This window comes from Camellia sinensis, chromosome 1 (assembly GCF_055761805.1).
Source record: "Camellia sinensis isolate YWXY chromosome 1, ASM5576180v1, whole genome shotgun sequence".
Lineage (NCBI taxonomy): Eukaryota > Viridiplantae > Streptophyta > Magnoliopsida > Ericales > Theaceae > Camellia > Camellia sinensis.
Window position 1 is genome coordinate 146,094,055 of NC_138961.1, and position 16,892 is coordinate 146,110,946.

At 37.9% G+C, this 16,892-nt stretch overlaps 2 protein-coding genes across 10 annotated transcripts in view; both read left to right on the forward strand.

The window, feature by feature from the left end:
- LOC114305859 (ABC transporter I family member 10) overlaps nucleotides 1-6,197 on the forward strand; it is a 34,988-nt gene extending 28,791 nt beyond the window's left edge. For 4 of the 5 annotated variants that reach the window (XM_028250997.2, XM_082886287.1, XM_082886283.1 and 1 more), the window contains 3 exons: nucleotides 4,827-4,952; nucleotides 5,040-5,162; nucleotides 5,693-6,197. In XM_028250997.2, the coding sequence (XP_028106798.2) occupies nucleotides 4,827-4,952; nucleotides 5,040-5,162; nucleotides 5,693-5,902 (459 nt within the window). In that variant the 3' untranslated portion in view covers nucleotides 5,903-6,197. The remainder of the gene's footprint in view (nucleotides 1-4,826; nucleotides 4,953-5,039; nucleotides 5,163-5,692) is intronic. The other variant, XM_082886290.1, reaches the window with a different exon arrangement.
- A 2,857-nt stretch (nucleotides 6,198-9,054) lies between these two features.
- EMB3144 (AAA-type ATPase family protein) overlaps nucleotides 9,055-16,892 on the forward strand; it is a 47,491-nt gene continuing 39,653 nt past the window's right edge. For 2 of the 5 annotated variants that reach the window (XM_028250995.2, XM_082886257.1), the window contains exons 1-3: nucleotides 9,059-9,561; nucleotides 15,432-15,687; nucleotides 16,254-16,626. In XM_028250995.2, the coding sequence (XP_028106796.2) occupies nucleotides 9,268-9,561; nucleotides 15,432-15,687; nucleotides 16,254-16,626 (923 nt within the window). In that variant the 5' untranslated portion in view covers nucleotides 9,059-9,267. Of the gene's footprint in view, nucleotides 9,562-15,431; nucleotides 15,688-16,253; nucleotides 16,627-16,892 lie in introns of all 5 variants that reach the window. The other 3 variants (XM_082886260.1, XM_082886264.1, XM_082886254.1) reach the window with 2 other exon arrangements.

Below are 16,892 nucleotides of genomic sequence, written 5' to 3' on the forward strand. Positions count from 1 at the left end.
CAGTGCCTCCTTCTATATGCTTTTTCGGATTTGACCCTTTATGCCTATGCTGATGCTGATTAGTCCAATGACATCTCTGATCACAAATCTATCTCTTGCCTGTGTTTTTCTATTAGATTCTCTAATCTCCTAGAAAAGTAATAAATAATTTGTTGTTGCTCGCTCCACCGCTAAGGTTGACTACCGTGCCATGGCTCAAGCTACTTGTGAGATAGTTTGGCTTCATTGGCTTCTTTCTAATATGGGTGTTTCTCTTTCTTTCCTAATTTTTTTATATTGCGACAATCAGAGAGTTGTACAAATTGTCCATAATTCAATCTTTCATGAGCGTACGAAGTATATTGAGATAGATAGTCACTTTGTTAGGAAACATTTTCAGACTGACACTATTATACTACCTTTCTTTCCCTTCTCTCTCCAATAGGTTGACTTGTTTACGAAGACTCATACTACTACCCGTTTTTGTTTTCTACTTGGCAAACTTTGGGCAACATTAGGAAAACATAAACAAAACTAAATCAAGCTTTAAGTCCCATCAAATGGGGTCAGCATGAATTTTTCTTCTCCATTCGGCTCTATTAAGCGTTATTTGGTTCGTCAAATTAAGGAGGTTCATATCTCTATATACTACACTATCTCACGTCAATCTGGGTCTACTATTTCCCACAGCACTTCCATCTACCGTAACTATATCGTATCTTCTCACTATTGCCTCTGTTGGTCTCCGTTGTATATTACCAAATCACTTCAATCTATTATCTCAATTTATTTTTCTATCGGTGCTACTTCTACCCATTCATGCATATATTCTTTCTTAACTATCTTTTCTAGTTTTGCCACACAACATTAAGAAAACATAATCACTGTAAATCACGTAAAACAATTCTTTTCACAATGTTACATAAAATAAAAAGGGACAATCATATTACTATGCACAAATTAACAATGATATGTATACATGCCAAAACAAACATGCATGCACCGTGAAACGAAGTCTTACATTGCCTTAGTACTAAAGTAATGTTAAGCATATAAGCATGAGGGCACCCTCACCTCTTGAACTAGCTTTTGGGGTTGAGTTCTACCATAAACCATATAATATGGTATCATAGCCGGAGTACTCACGGATGGATATGGTGTGTGTCCTTGGTCTGCATATGTCGTAGGTGTTAGGGAAATTTAGCTATAAACCCCTTTTACCTTCCTTTCATTGTTAAAAGGACTAAGAAAAAAATTATACTTTCTAAACCCCCTCATAATTATAAAATCTTGCATAAAGGACAATTTATTATTTAAATATTTTATAGGACTATTATACCCTCAACTTCTGCATATATAATCAGCTTCGTCAGCAATTGTATCATAATCACCATAGTTGCATCTTCTAAGCTTCAGCAGAAGGTCGTCGACAAGCCGCCGCCATAGTAGCGTCTTCCAAGCTTCAGCAGAAGGTCCTCTCTTCATCTTCATAATTAGCAACGATGAGGCTTTGAGTATGTTGAAATTGAATGAGGATGTCGTTGGAGATTCGAAAGCTAGGGTTTCGGAGCAGATGGAGATTCGGAGTGCGGTGGAGATGGCTCAATTGGAAGCGGAGAAGAAACATGATGAGGTTGTTGATGAGATGCTGGCGATGTTGAATGCGAAGGCTGAAGCTTCGAGATTGAAAGAAGTTGAACAGGAGGTTGGGAAGGATGTGGATGAGGAACAGGAGAATATATGTATATATATATATATATATTTGTGTATATGAGTGTTGTTGAACACATGTATTCTTTTTCATTGAGATGTGTGATTGTTGATCGAGTTTTAGAAGTTTTTCGTTTCAATTTGATATGTGGATTTGTTGATTAATTTGTTTTGTTTTTGTTTGTTTGTTTGTTTTTTTTGAAGTTTTTTTTCTCAATTAGATATGTTGATTTGTTGATTAATTTGTTTTGTTTTTGTTTGTTTGTTTGTTTTTGATTTATTTTTGTTGTTTTGTATCTAATTTCATTTGACAGAACCAGAGTAAAATTTTACTCTGGTTCTATTGCTCTGTTTCTTTCATTTGACAGAACCAAAGTAAAATTTTACTTTTATACAGAGTAAAATTTTACTTTTGTGTAGAGTCTAACATTTTACTAGTTTTTCAGAGTAAAATTTTACTTTTAATTTTAGAGTGTAACATTTTACTCTTATTCAGAGTAAAATTTTACTTTTATACAGAGTAAAATTTTACTTTTAATTTCAGAATGTAAAATTTTACTTTGATACAGAATAAAATTTTACTTTCATACAGAGTAAAATTTTACTCTGAAATATATAGTGAAGATGGCTTAATAGGAGAGTTGATAGATATGAGGGTAATATAGTAAAAAAAACAAGTTTTAAAATATTAGGGGGTTTTGAAAGTACTTATATAATTCTTGTCCTTTTGAAAGACAAATTAGATAGTGAGAGGGCTATCACCAAATCCCCCTAGGTGTTATCAATTGAGCACACTGGGTGTGAGGGGGGAGAGAACCAAAGTTCCACATTGCTCGAGTACTAAAGTAAGGCTAATAATATAAGCTTGAGGGCACCCTCACCTCTTGAGGTAGCTTTTGGGGTTGAGTTCTACCTAAGACCATGCAGCATGCACATGCACATGCACATGCACATACACATACACATGCACACATTCCTGGGATTTTCAGTCATTCATTGCATTTGGTCTCAGCCTAAGTTAGTGCAATTTCTCACACCTTGCCTTAGCATAAGTTGAGTAAAATTCAGGCTTTACCGGTTACCACTTTGAGGGACCCGTCATCTCATCACATAGGTTCCTTTTTCCACTTGCCTTGTAGGCACAACACAATATCATTCCTCCCCAAGGGAGTGCCAACGTGATCAATACCCAGGTTACTTAAAACTTTACAACATTCCTCCCAAAAGGAGTACCAATAAAACCCTGTTTCAATTTTTCAACTCCATCTTGTAATTTCTCCCAAAAAAATGCTCAATCCCCCCCTTTTTGATTCCAAGGCTATACCTTTGAGTTATAATTTCATCGATTTGGCCACATTTTCAAATGTGTATTATACAATCAAATTTAACATTTAGTATGATTTTACCATCTACCAAGCTCTACGTTAACATGGTACATCCTAGCATTTCTAAGTTATAACCTGGCGCCAAGGTTCACAATTCATTTGTATGTCTAGTACCTTACTATGTTCAATTTCAATATTCACATTCGACTTTCAAACCCATTCTTCATGATTTGAAATCCCAATGCCCATGTTATTTCCATCCCTCATATGAATTCAAACTATACAAGTTTCACTACCTGGTAATCACCTATCACACACCCATATGATATTCAAATCTACAATTCCTCATAATGAGTAGAAAAATACCCTTCATATTCTTCAACAATTGAGTTTAGAAAACAATACACATGCATATTCTTATTACCAGGTAGTGAAACTTGTATAGTTTGAATTCATATGATATTCAATTAAATCTACAATTCCTCATAATGAGTAGAAAAATACCCTTCATATTCTTCAACAATTGAGTTTAGAAAACAATACACATGCATATTCTTTGGAACTTCAAGGTTATAACAAAACCTTAGCTTCCTCAAATTTGGGAGTTTTCTCCAACATGCTCGTATACAAATTAAAGTTGCTACATGCTTAAATACACTACCAATGACAACATTAAACTACAAAATCATGTATACATGCAAAGTAATACCAAAAACACTAACCCTAACATGATGGATCAGAAAGTGCAAAACAATAAACTAAGAAAAACATAATTATATGTAAAAGGAAGAAAAGAAATCCCCTACCTCAACCAAAGGGAGAGGAGGGTGAAAACCCTGATGAATAAATCTTGGTGAAACGAAAATCCAAAATGGTAGGATTCTAGCCTTCGGCGAGCTCGACAATTTTAATAAATGGTAGGATTATAGCCATCAGCAAGCTCTACAATTTTAATACTCGGACCAAAGATCGGTCTTTACTCTAGCTAAATCAAACAAAAGATCAAAGGTCTCAACAATGGTACGTGAAATGGGATTGGGAATGAAATACTCTACATTCTCTAAAATGTGGTACTATAGAATTTAACATGCTTCTGGAGCAATTTTCATTTAATAATTGGATTTAGCCTTTTCTTTTCTTTTCAATTTAATCAAGTTACAACACATTTTGTTAAGCATTATGTGACCAGCACGGGTAGCCTAGCAGCGAAGGTTTAGATCCTAGGAGGCTGGAATGAACTGTAAACTCAGATATCTTGAGTTTAACCAATGGAAAGCCCAGGCCACACTTCTCCTTAAAACCCAGATCTTAAAGAGAGGAAAACTGGAGTCTTATAAGCAGCACAGATGGCGTAACTCCAGGCGATGTGGGACACATTCCAACATAACTCTCGCTAGTGTCTCCTAGGCTTTACAATACCTATGGTTTGTGGTTTATTGCAGGTATCAGGGATTTACTTTGCAAGGGCCTTCGGGAGATTCTTCGTCATAAAACATATATATATATATATATATACATTTATATGTTAAGCATAATGACTCATTTTTTATGTTTTGTCAAGCTAAAACACCACTCTCCTTAGATTTTAGTTTATTATATTTTATTTTTTTGCCCTCTTGAAGAAACTTTTAAAATTTATATTGGAAATTATTTTGGGATCGCTTTGAATTGCTAAATTCACCGTTTTAGAATGAAAGTGTACCCACCATGTTTCAAATTGTGTTCTAAAACATAAATTGCTAGGGTATTAGTATTGTATGGTGACACTGTGCTTGAGTAAATTAAGAGGGCATGATCTCTTTTATTTTGCAGGTAGTGATGCCCACAGTAGAATCTGATTTGGCTTTTGGCCTTCATAAATTCAACCTAACCCCAGATGAAATTAAGTCTAGACTAGCAAGAGCTCTGGATGCTGTGGGCATGTTTGAGTACTTGAAAGTATGTCATCAATAGTTTTATGAAACATATTTTAAAAACTGTTGAGGCATTTTATGGATATATTCAACTTTTTGTTGCACTTCTCAGACACCTGTTCAAACCCTAAGTGGTGGTCAGAAGCAAAGGGTGGCCATTGCTGGTGCTTTGGCAGAAGCATGCAAAGTGTTGTTACTGGATGAACTCACAACATTTTTGGATGAAGGTGATCAGGTATTTATTGTAATTTGATGTGAGCAACCATGTTGTATTCCTTTATGGTAACATATTTACTTTGTCAACTTGTGGATGCAAAAGCTTAGTTATAAGATAATAATTGAACACGTGTTAAGCAGAGCACTTAGCTGCCTGAAGCAATATTGTTTGATATGCTTGTGGGCTTGCAATTTAGAAGGATGTGTTATCAATCAATATTGAGTCCAAATGCAGGTGAAATTGAAGAAGAAAATAAGTTAGTGAGAAATGAACGGCCTAGCAGCACTCGACTCTGCTGACTGTTTCCACTTCACATAATGGGGTTGCTTTCTATGAATAATCAGATCATAAAACTAAGTGACATACTGCATACATGTACTTCTGCAGATGCTGAGAAGGGCAGCAATACATAATTTTTTATTTTTTTATTTCTTGGCATCCTTGCCTTCAATTCATTCATTCAACTAGTTACTAATTCAGTGGAACAATTATTGTTATTATTATTTAACTGAAAATAATTGTTTTGGTTTGCCAATATGTTTTGTTAGATTGAGGTGATAAAGGCAGTCAAGAACTCTCTACAGAAATCAAAAGATGTTACAGCATTATGGGTGACCCATCGCCTAGAAGAACTCGAGTATGCAGATGGTGCTGTGTATATGGAAGATGGGAGAGTAGTCATGCATGGTGATGTTTCAACCATATTGGATTTTATTACTGCCAGACAAAACTCTTACATTCGCCAAATAAATTCTTGATCCTTGTATAATATGGATTTCATAGTTTCAGTCTTGTATAATATCAATATGGTTGGTTACTTTTTCACCTACTGTTTGTTGCACCATTTCTTTTCATGATGGTGCAGATGACTCACTATTTTCACTTTCTTTCATTTATATAGGAGCCATAGGTTAGGCATCATGTATCAGTAATCAACCTTCTGTTTGTTTTGTTTTTTAGAGCTGCAATGTTCTGCCAGTGTTGATTTTTATTTGTTGGCAACAGATTCACTTGAAAAGGGAGTTTTCCCAATCGAGTTGCCCAGTTTCGTTATGATTTTTATTTTTTATTTGCTTTTATATAAGAAGAAGAAAATTAAGTTGTGCCTGTATTGAAACCAGGGTTTTCTTTGGTCACCTACAGACTTGGAAAGATGTAGTCTGTCATTAGTTGGTATTAGTGTTGTGATTCTTATCATCTTGATCATGCAAGTGACCTTTTGTTGCGGTAGATTTTTTTAACACTAATCCAACTTGTTTATTGAGGTTGTATCAATTTAACATGTCATTAAATTTTTTTAATCTTAGTCATTACTACAAATGCTTGATTCTGGCAACACAGTCTACCATCTGTGGGTATATGGTCTTTGTTACACATTAAGCATATAAATTTTAGGGCAAATTTTACTTTATCTTCTTGTGGTTTAGGCTAGGTGCGGATTACTTTCTAACATTCGGAAATTATTATATAACTCACGTGATTTATAGATTAAAATGCACCGTTAATTTTTCTGTCTAAGATAATGGGTTATGGGAGTCACACGTCTATATAGAGTATGTCTACTTTTAGGACGAAAATGTCCTTTATACATCTTCAAATTTAGTTAAGAATGCCATTGTTTGTTTCTCTTTTTATTTTTTTATTTTATATATATATATATATATAATGTTTTCCAATCAAAGTTATATATATTATATGTATGTATATATATATACACAGGGAACTCTCTCTTTCTTCACTCTCATCGTGTGTAGATTTGCCTTGAGAGGTAAAACACTCATTTTACAGACCCCTTTCTTCCGATGTGTGGATTGCAATTTCAATCTCCATGTCAAGTGTGTTCCAACATTGCCACCAACTGCCAAAGATACACTTACACAGGCATCCCCTTACTCTCACCAATTCTCCTAACAAAGATCGTCCACTGTGTATGTATGTATATACACAGTGAACTCTCTTTTTCCCAATCAAAGATACATATATATATATATATATATATGCACAGTGAATCAAAGAATATAATTTTAAATTCTGATTCATCAAACATCACCAAATCATCTAGTTCATCAAATGCTCCCAAATCATCTAGTTCATCAAATATAATTTTAAATTTCTTTTATTTTTTTTTTCTAGATAGATGTTTTTACAGATATTGATGATTAAGATGAGGGATTGGTGAATCAATAAGGATTTAGTGAATCAACAAGTAAGGAGTGGAAAGAGAAGAGAATGAGAATAAAGAGGAGTGGAGGTGGTGATTTGGTAGCGATGACTGATGCCACGGTTGTTGCCATAAGAGAGAGAAGATGCAAGAAGAACATAAGTTAGATGAAAGGATGAAGAAGATAAGGGTGGGTATAAAGGTCAATTTACCATTGCTGTTAACAGAAATTAGATGTGCACTTGTCCATAAATCACGTGAGGCTTATGTGGTGATTTTCGAATGTCAAGAAGATAATCCGCATCTGGTCTAAACCACAAAGGGTAAAGTGAAGTTTGTCCTAAATTTTATGACAACTTGTTAGTAAAAGTTCTGTTAGGTTACAATCAACAGGTGCCTTAGAGCAACTTTCAAACAATGACCAAGCTATGTGTTGAGGTTAGATTTGCCTTGATAGATTCAAATTTTTTTTTTGGAATAATGCTATTTTGTTTGGGCGGAAAATATTTTTAAGGAAGTAGCTTGCCTCCAGTCCTTAATCGAACTGGACGGTAGTATTCGGCCCGTGGGGGTTTACTACGGGTCTCATTTGGATAATCTGAACCATTTAATATATAGAACTCGTTGTGTATTATATATTTGTAAAAATCACGTTGATCGGATATCGATAGCTATGTGATCAAATCAGTTTTGTATAAAAAAAATAAATGGTAAACAAATTAACGGTTGATAAAAAATTGATAAGATGAGATAGCTATCGATATCTGTTTAACATAATTTTTTACAGGCATATAGTACTCAATGAGTTATACATATTGAATGATTCAGATTATCAAAACGAAACCCGTGGTGGGCCTCAATGGGCCGAACAACATTGTCCAGTCCGATTAAGGACCGGAGGCAAGTTGCTCTCTATTTTTAAATGGAAAACATTTTTTAAGGAATTTTTTTTTCTAGAAAATGTTTTTTGGAGAGTATTTTTCTATGTTTGGTGGTGGTGACAAAGGTGTAGGTGGAGGTAGTGGTATAGTGGTGGGGTGGCGGCGACAACGATAGTGATGGTGTCAATGGCCGTGGTGATAGAGGTGAGAGTGGTAGTATCGTGTGGTGATGTTGGTAAGATTTTAATTTGAATTTTTTTTCCAAAGTAGAAAACATTTTTTTGTCCATGTAGGCTTATATTTTTGTTGATCATGGAAACTACTTGTAGTTGATTTTTGTTTTTCATTGTATCATATATTAAAAATTACCTAAAATATTTTTTTAAAAATATTTTACAGTCAAACAGACGGTGCTGGAGAGAAATGAAATGAATGAAAGAATTTCAAGGAAATGAACTATAAATTGAACTTCTATTGTGCTGATAAAAACAAAAATCTTCAAAGCCATATTTGTTCGAAAAATACACGATTAAAATTACTTCACCACGCTAATGTTTGATACAATTGTAATTTTGAGGAAAGGATAATTTTGTGATTCTCTTTCTTTTGTTTTGGCCAAAATTACATTATTTAGTTTTTTTTTTATTATCAATAATTTGTTAATTTTATGCATTAAAAATAATATTTTTAAATTTTTTTATACATAAATATATATATACTACGATTATTTATTTTTATATTTTCGTAATATCTGAATTAATTTTAATTTACTTAATTTTTTTAGAAAAAAAAAGATTGGTGTATTCATTATTTTAGAAAAAAAAAGATTGGTGTATTCATTATCAATTAAAAATTGTTGTATTTTATTAGAATTATAAAAATTATTGAATTTTTATAAGTGTAATTTACCCCCATATTTTTGGTACTCGAATTGCTTGTTGGAATTGTTGGAGAAATAAGGAAGAAATCAGGAGTAAAATGGAGGAGAGGGGAGAGAGAGAAGACGGGGGAAATAAGAAATAGAGAGTAGAGAGAGAGAGAGAGAGAGAGAGAACAGGTTGATTGTTGAAGAAGATAAGAAATGACGTTGAACGCGTCGGCGTCGGCGTCGGCGACGGCGACATTTGCAAAACCCTTGTGTCCTCGTCCTCGTTGTAAAACCCTAGTCAAGAAGCCATTCCTTTTATGTTCTTCCAGGCTTGTTTTCATTACAAATTCACGTTCTAAGGCCAATTCCAAAACACTTACCACCAAACCCAACAAGCTCAAATTCAGGCTTTCTACTTGTAGAGCTTCAACTTCCAGTTTCAACTCGGTTCAACTTCCACAACAACAAGATGAAGAAGACGACCCCGAGTCAACTCGGCTATTCGAGGTAGCTGTGTCACTAGTTCATTTCCCCTTCCAATAACACTGCTGCCCTATTTTTGCCTTGCCTTGTTTGGTGAAATAGAGATTGAGGTTTCTTTATCACTTGTTTGTGAAACAATAGTTTGATAGAGAGAGAGAGAGAGGATAGAGAGAGAGAGAGACACTGAATTGTCTGTCTGTGATTGTGTGTTTATTTTACAAAGAGAATGCACTCCCTTTATAGAGAGAATATGATGCATTGGATTCCCACCGAAAGCATAAAGTATTTACAACATAAAAGATAAAGTGCTAAAGGTAGAATGCTAAGCTATGATGCGCTATAATGCTAAGCTATGATGCTATAACAGCTATTAACAATTATACACTAACATAATTATACACTAACATCCCCCCACAAACTCAAGGAGGGAAAGCATCAACCAAGTTGAGTTTGGAAACAAGATCATTGAAGCGGCCAGGAGGATGAGCCTTAGTGAAGATATCAGCGGGTTGATCGACTGAAGCAATAGGGAGAAGATGAACAGTACCACAGGTAACATGCTGGCGAATGAAATGACAATCAATTTCAATATGTTTGGTGCGATCATGAAAAACATCATTGTGAGCAATCTGAATAGCACTCTGATTGTCACAATAAAGAGGGGTAGGACCAGAAGAAGAAACACCCATATTAGCAAGGAGCCAGCGAAGCCAGGGAAGTTCCTGAGTAGTATCAGCAAGAGTTCGGTATTCAGCTTCGGTGCTAGAGCGGGCAGTGAGGGATTGTTTTTTGCTACGCCAAGCAAGAAGAGAATCCCCTAAGAAGAAGCAGAATCCCGTGGTAGAGCGTCGATCCATAGGATCCCCAGCCCAATCAGCATCGAAAAAGGCACGCAGTTCAAGAGAGGAAGAAGCAGAGAAGTGAAAGCCATGGAACAGAGTGCCTTTGAGGTAGCGAAGGATGCGGAGTAGAGCAGTATAATGGGGAGTGCGAGGAGCCGACATGTACTGACTGACAATGTGAACAGCATAGGCAATGTCAGGACGAGTTACTGTGAGATAGACAAGACTGCCGACGAGCTGGCGATAAAGAGTAGCATCGGAGAGAAGAGTCCCATCGAGACGAGTGAGACGAATCTGAGGATCAACTGGAGTAGAGGTAGTTTTGCAATCAGTAAGACCAGCACGAGTCAGAAGATTGGATGCATATTTGGCCTGGGACAAATTGGAACCAGTAGAATCATGAGAGACATCAAGGCCTAAGAAGTAGTTAAGAGTACCAAGGTCCTTCATCTCAAACTGACGGTGGAGAAACTGTTTGAGGTGGAGAATACTAGCTTCATCATTACCAGTGATAATCATATCATCCACATACAGAAAAAGAGTGGTACCATGAGGAGTAGTCCGTATAAAAAGAGCAGAGTCATGGGAGCTAGAGGTGAACCCGAAGTCATGAATGGTAGAACTGAACTTAGCAAACCAAGCACGAGACGCTTGCTTGAGGCCATAGAGAGCACGCTGTAGTTTGCAAACCTGATGAGGTTGAAAAGTGGACCCAGGTGGAGGTTGCATGTAGACCTCCTCAAGAAGATGACCATTGAGGAAAGCATTTTTGACATCCATCTGAAAGAACCCCCAGTGGCGAGCAGCAGCAACAACAAGTAAACTGCGAACAGAGGTAAGCCGAGCAACAGGGGAGAATGTCTCCTCATAATCAATACCATATTCCTGGTTGAAACCCTTGAGCTTTGTAGCGTTCAATAGAGCCATCAGAATGTGTTTTGATTTTGTAAACCCATTTGCAGCCAATCGCAGTCTTGCCAGGAGGAAGATCAACAAGATCCCAAGTATGAGCTTTGTCCAAGGCCTGGAGTTCATCAGTCATAACTTGCTGCCAAAGAGGATTAGTACAAGCCTCACGATAGGAGGTAGGCTCATAAGTAGAGAAGGCAGCAGATCCAACAATATAATCACGAAGATGGATAGGAGGTTGAGTTACCCGGCGTGGTCGACCCGTAGGAGGATCGGTGGGAGGAAGAACCGGTGGAGAAGGAGGTGTGGCAATGAGAGGTAGACCTTCAGGGAGAGCAGGCTGGACGGGATCAGGAGTGAGCAAGGGTGTCTCGATGAAGGAGGAACCTGTATCAAAATCATCAGAGAAAAGATCTATGGAAGGATTAGTAAACAGTACAGTAGTGGAAAGTGCGGGTAAGTGAAAGGAGGATAGTGAGAAAAACATTTGGTGCTTCCAGAAAACGACATGGCGGGAGATACGAAGACGTTTAGAGAGAGGATCCCAACAGCAAAAGCCTTTATGTTCAATTCCATACCCAAGAAAGCAACAAAGACGAGAACGAGGTTCAAGCTTGGTGTGTTCATAGGATTGAAGCAGAACAAAGCAGGCAGAGCCAAAAACCCGAAGATTGGCGTAAGGAGGGGGAGTGCCATGCAGACGTTCAAAGGGAGTTTGATTATGGATGACAGGGGTAGGAGCACAGTTGCTAGTGTAAACAGCAGTGAGGGCAGCTTCCCCCCAAAAGTTTTCAAGGCAGGAAGAAGATAGAAGGAGAGCGCGAGTAGTGTCAAGAATATGCCTATGTTTTCGTTCAGCGTGGCCATTTTGCTGGGGCGTGCCAGCATAGGAACGATGAGGCAGTGTACCATGATGCTGAAGAAAGGAAAGAAAATCTGAATCCCGATATTCCAGAGCATTGTCAGAGCGAAAATTTTTGATGGCTTTGGAGAATTGGGTGTGGACCATTTGGGCAAATCTATAATAAATGTGTTTAAGTTCAGACCTATTTTTCATGAGAAAAAGCCAAGTAAACCGGGAAAAATCATCAATAAAAATAACAAAATAGCGGGATCCCCCCATAGTAGTAGTAGGGGAGGGGCCCCAAATATCCAAATGTATAAGATCAAAAGGTGCAAGGGAAACAGAAGTACTTTTATTAAATGATAAAGCAGGTTGTTTGGCAAGTTGGCAGGGTATACAATCGAAATTATTGGGAATTACATGACCCAACTGTCCACTAGAAATCAAAGACTTTAAGTGATTAACAGAAATATGCCCTAAGTGACAATGCCAAAGGTGAAAGGGAGAGAATGAGGAAGTAGATGCAGGAGCAGCGATCTGAGGAGAGGCAGGAACATGAGGGTGAATGAGTTCATAGAGATGTCCATGCTTACGGCCGATTCCAATAGTCTGTCCCGTCTGAGGGTCCTGTACCAAATAATCAGTAGCAGAAAATGTGACAGTTAGACCAAGTTCACATAATTGACCAATGGAAATAAGGTTTAAGGTGAGAGCAGTGATATGATAAACTTGAGGTATAGATAAAGATGTGGAAACAGTACCAACATGACGGACAGACATGAGGGAACCATCAGCAGTATGAATTGAGGGAATATGAGGAGATGAGGAGAAGGAAGAAAAGATAGTAGAACTAGAGGTCATATGATTACAACAGGTAGAGTCAAAATACCAAGAAGAGTTACCTGGGATCACAGACAAAGCAGTAGGAGGTGGTGTACCAGAAGGGGAGAGAAGTTGTTTGAGCATGGCCTCTACATCCGTTGGAGAAAAGCGAGGGGTAGACGGAACAGGTGACTCAGAGAACCCCTCAGAGGCAGCAGCATCAGTGTGATGAGACTGATTCCCGGAAGCAGCAGCAGCAGCAGCAGCAGCAGTGTGATGAGACTGATTCCCGGAACGATGAAAGCTTCCCCGGGAAGAGCCACCGCGAGAGGAGTGGCTATTGGAGGATGATCGGGATGGATTGCGAAAACAATCCTGTTGCAGATGACCAGGACCAAGTTTGTTATAGTAGTGGGAGGATCTGACGGGGCAATTGACTAGGAGATGGGTTGAAGGAAGGCCCCGATTCTGACAATAGAGGCAGGCAGTGGTCCGCTGGGTAAATGATGGCCGGTATGGAGGAGTGGCAAGAACAGAGTCCACATGATGAGTTTGAAGAGTACCGAGACGAGTCTCCTCTGATGGCAACTCAGAAATTGCTTGTTCAAGAGTGGGCAATGGATGGCGATGAAGCAGAGAGGCACGTACGGGCTCAAAAGAGGAAGTAAGAGCCATGAGAAAGTGCACCAACCTTTGCTAGTTGCGATAGATAGTAAATAAAACAGCATCGTCTTGGTTATGCCAAGTTGGTTCTGAAAGAGCAAGCTGATCCCAAACAGAGTACATTTCAGAAAGGAAGTCATTAATGGACTGAGTGGATTCTTGGCGCATGCGGTGAAGTTGGTTTTGAAGTTGATATTGATGGGCAAGACCAGTAGTCTGGTATCGTTCTTTCAAAAAATCCCAGATGTCTTTTGCAGGAGTAGTTACAGAGTAAAGCTGAAAGCGACCAAACTGAAGACTAATAGAGGTAACAGAGGTATTACGAAACCAGGTAATGATTTGGTAATTCTTACTGTCCCATTCCTCAAGTCGGTCTTCATATGTAGCAGTAGGAGCAGTAGTTTCATTAGTGTCACTGTCTTTCACCGGTTTAGTTACATCCCCGGTGACAATTCGCCAGAGCTTCTTTCCTTTGAGGAAAGAGGACATGGCTTGGCCCCACAGAACATAGTTTGAACCATTCAAAATAACGGAAATGGGATGGGAGGCATCATGACGATCCATAATACTAGTTGAGTCGGACTAAATTAATAGGAATTGACCTGTAGGAGCAAAATTAGGTAAAACAGAGTGTACCAATGAGTCCGGAAGGTCGAAAATAGCTAGGAAAGGTGTGCTGTGTAGAGATGATGTCAGCAGAATGCAAGATGATGTCAGCGGCGCACGTTAGCAAAATTGGCGCAGGCGCGGCTCACAATAGCAGGATGGCGCAGGCGCGGCTCACAATAGCAGGATGGTGCAGGCGGGTGCACGATAGTGGAACGGCGCAGGCGCGGCTCACGGTAGAGGGATGGCGCACGCGGGTGCACGGTAGCAGGCGCAGCGCACGAAGGAGCAGACCTGAAGGCGCGTGTGAGAGTGGCGATGGAAGAAGTGACACGCCGATCACAAAGGAGGCGCGTGAGAGCGCGTGAAGGAGTTTTTGATGACGTGCGTGGTGCCGTTGGAATCATAAGGAGATTCCGAGCTGTTTGGTGTAGTTCCACTGTGTACGGGACTAAACACCAAAATTGAAAAATGCCAGAATTGTATACCTGGGCTTTGATACCATGAAACAATGGTTTGATAGAGAGAGAGAGAGACACTGAATTGTCTGTCTGTAATTGTGTATTTATTTTACAAAGAGAATGCACTATCTTTATAGAGAGAATATGATGCATTGGATTCCCACCGAAAGCATAAAGTATTTACAACATAAAAGATAAAGTGCTAAAGCTAGAATGCTAAGCTATGATGCTATAACAGCTATTAACAATTATACACTAACACAATTATACACTAACAGTTTGGATGATTAATGAGGTGAGTAATGGTGAGAAAGCCAAATCAAACATAACTTAAATTTTGTTTCTCACCAAAAGTGGTGAGATTTGGTGAGAGACCAAACTTACTATTTTAATCATATTCTATCCAAACTAGAAGGTGAGAAACCACAATTATTTATTTTCTCATCTCTCAATCCAAATGGAGTGCTAGTGAAAAAAAGAAAAAGAAAAAAAAAGGAAGATAAAAGAAAGAAAAAGAAGAAGCTAAACTAGAGAAATTTATGTCTGATCACCAACAATCAGGATGTCAGTAGGTTGGTTGGTTGTATGGCAGATAGTAGTTTCTGATTTGTGATTTTTCAGTTTCTATTTTGTGGACAAATATGATTATCTTGGTAGATAGCTTAGCTTGCTAATGGACAAGTAGTTTTCTAATCTAATCTAAATCATTTACAAAAGTCTAAATACATACATTCCATGGGTTTCCAGAAGTTGAAGGATGCAGAGAGAGATCGGATAAATAAATTGGAAGAGCTTGGGAGAAAGGCTGATATTCAGTTAGAAAGGCAACTTGTTATGGCTTCAGATTGGAGCAGGAAGTTGCTGACCATGCGCGGAAAATTAAAGGGATCCGAGTGGGACCCTGAAAACTCACACAGAATTGACTACAGTCAATTTTTGAGACTTCTCAACTCAAATAATGTCCAATTTATGGAGTACTCAAATTATGGGCAGACAATATCAGGTTATAAAATCTTCTCCCTACTTATTAGTTATTTCTTTATTGCTTATTTTTTTCTTTTTGTTAGCTGGTATGTACATGCCTTAGTTTTACCTCAAATTGAACATTTGTCTCTAATTTGGAGACAAATAGATTTGCAGATATTTGAAATAATGACTTTTAACTTGCCTTGCCCTTTTCTCTCTTGTCTCTTCCCTTCACATTCTTTAATTTGCTTGTCTTTAAGCCTCTATACCATGGCATTAATATCTATTGTGTGGCAATCTGTTATGTATAAATATGTTACCTGCTGTGCCTAAAAATCATTGCTTCATCATGTGTTACCACAATATTACGAGTTTGTTTTTGCATCCAAGTGTAAATCTGTTCTAAGAATTTCATCATTTCCATAATAATCTGACACATGTCCTTGGATAGTTCTTCTGACTCTACTTGCTTAGCCTTGGAAGTGCATAGTTATTGTTCGAAATAATTGCAGATCACTTGAAACTTTTATAACTATTTCCATTTTTTCTTCTTTGTACCGTCAAAATCTTCCTAATTACTTGTCCTTTTCTTAATCTCCTCAGTGATTCTCCCATACTACAAAGATGGAAAAATGGAAGGACCAGGAAATTTGAAGAAAGAAATAGTCTTTCGGCGCCATGTGGTTGACCGTATGCCAATTGATAGCTGGAATGCTGTTTGGGGAAAGTTGCATCAACAACTTATTAATGTTGATGTCCTTAATGTGACCGCCGTTCCTGCTGAAGTCTACTCCACTATTGCAACTGCAGTGGTGTGGTCGATGCGACTTGCTCTTTCTATTGCATTATATGTTTGGATTGATAATACGATGAGACCGATTTATGCAAAGTTAATACCTTGTGATTTGGGTACTCCTCCTAAAAAGACAAGGGAGCCTTTGAAGCGTCGTGCTCTTGGATCATTAGGCAAGAGTCGGTAAGTGGATACTAATTCTTTGCTAACTTGATTGTCTTATGTGCATTTGGATTTCATACTTCTTCTTGGGCACCGTGGTAATTCTCTCTGTTTACCTTGGTGATGCTAGCAAGTGACTTCCATGTCTGGAGTAGGCTAAAAGGTGCTTCCATTTAATGCTGGTATGATTCTGATAGAAGCTGGCTACTTGGTGGTGTAGAACCACAGAAGACAAAATGGCAATTAGGGTTTTGAAAAAAACTCTCAATCAATATTCATTCATCAAA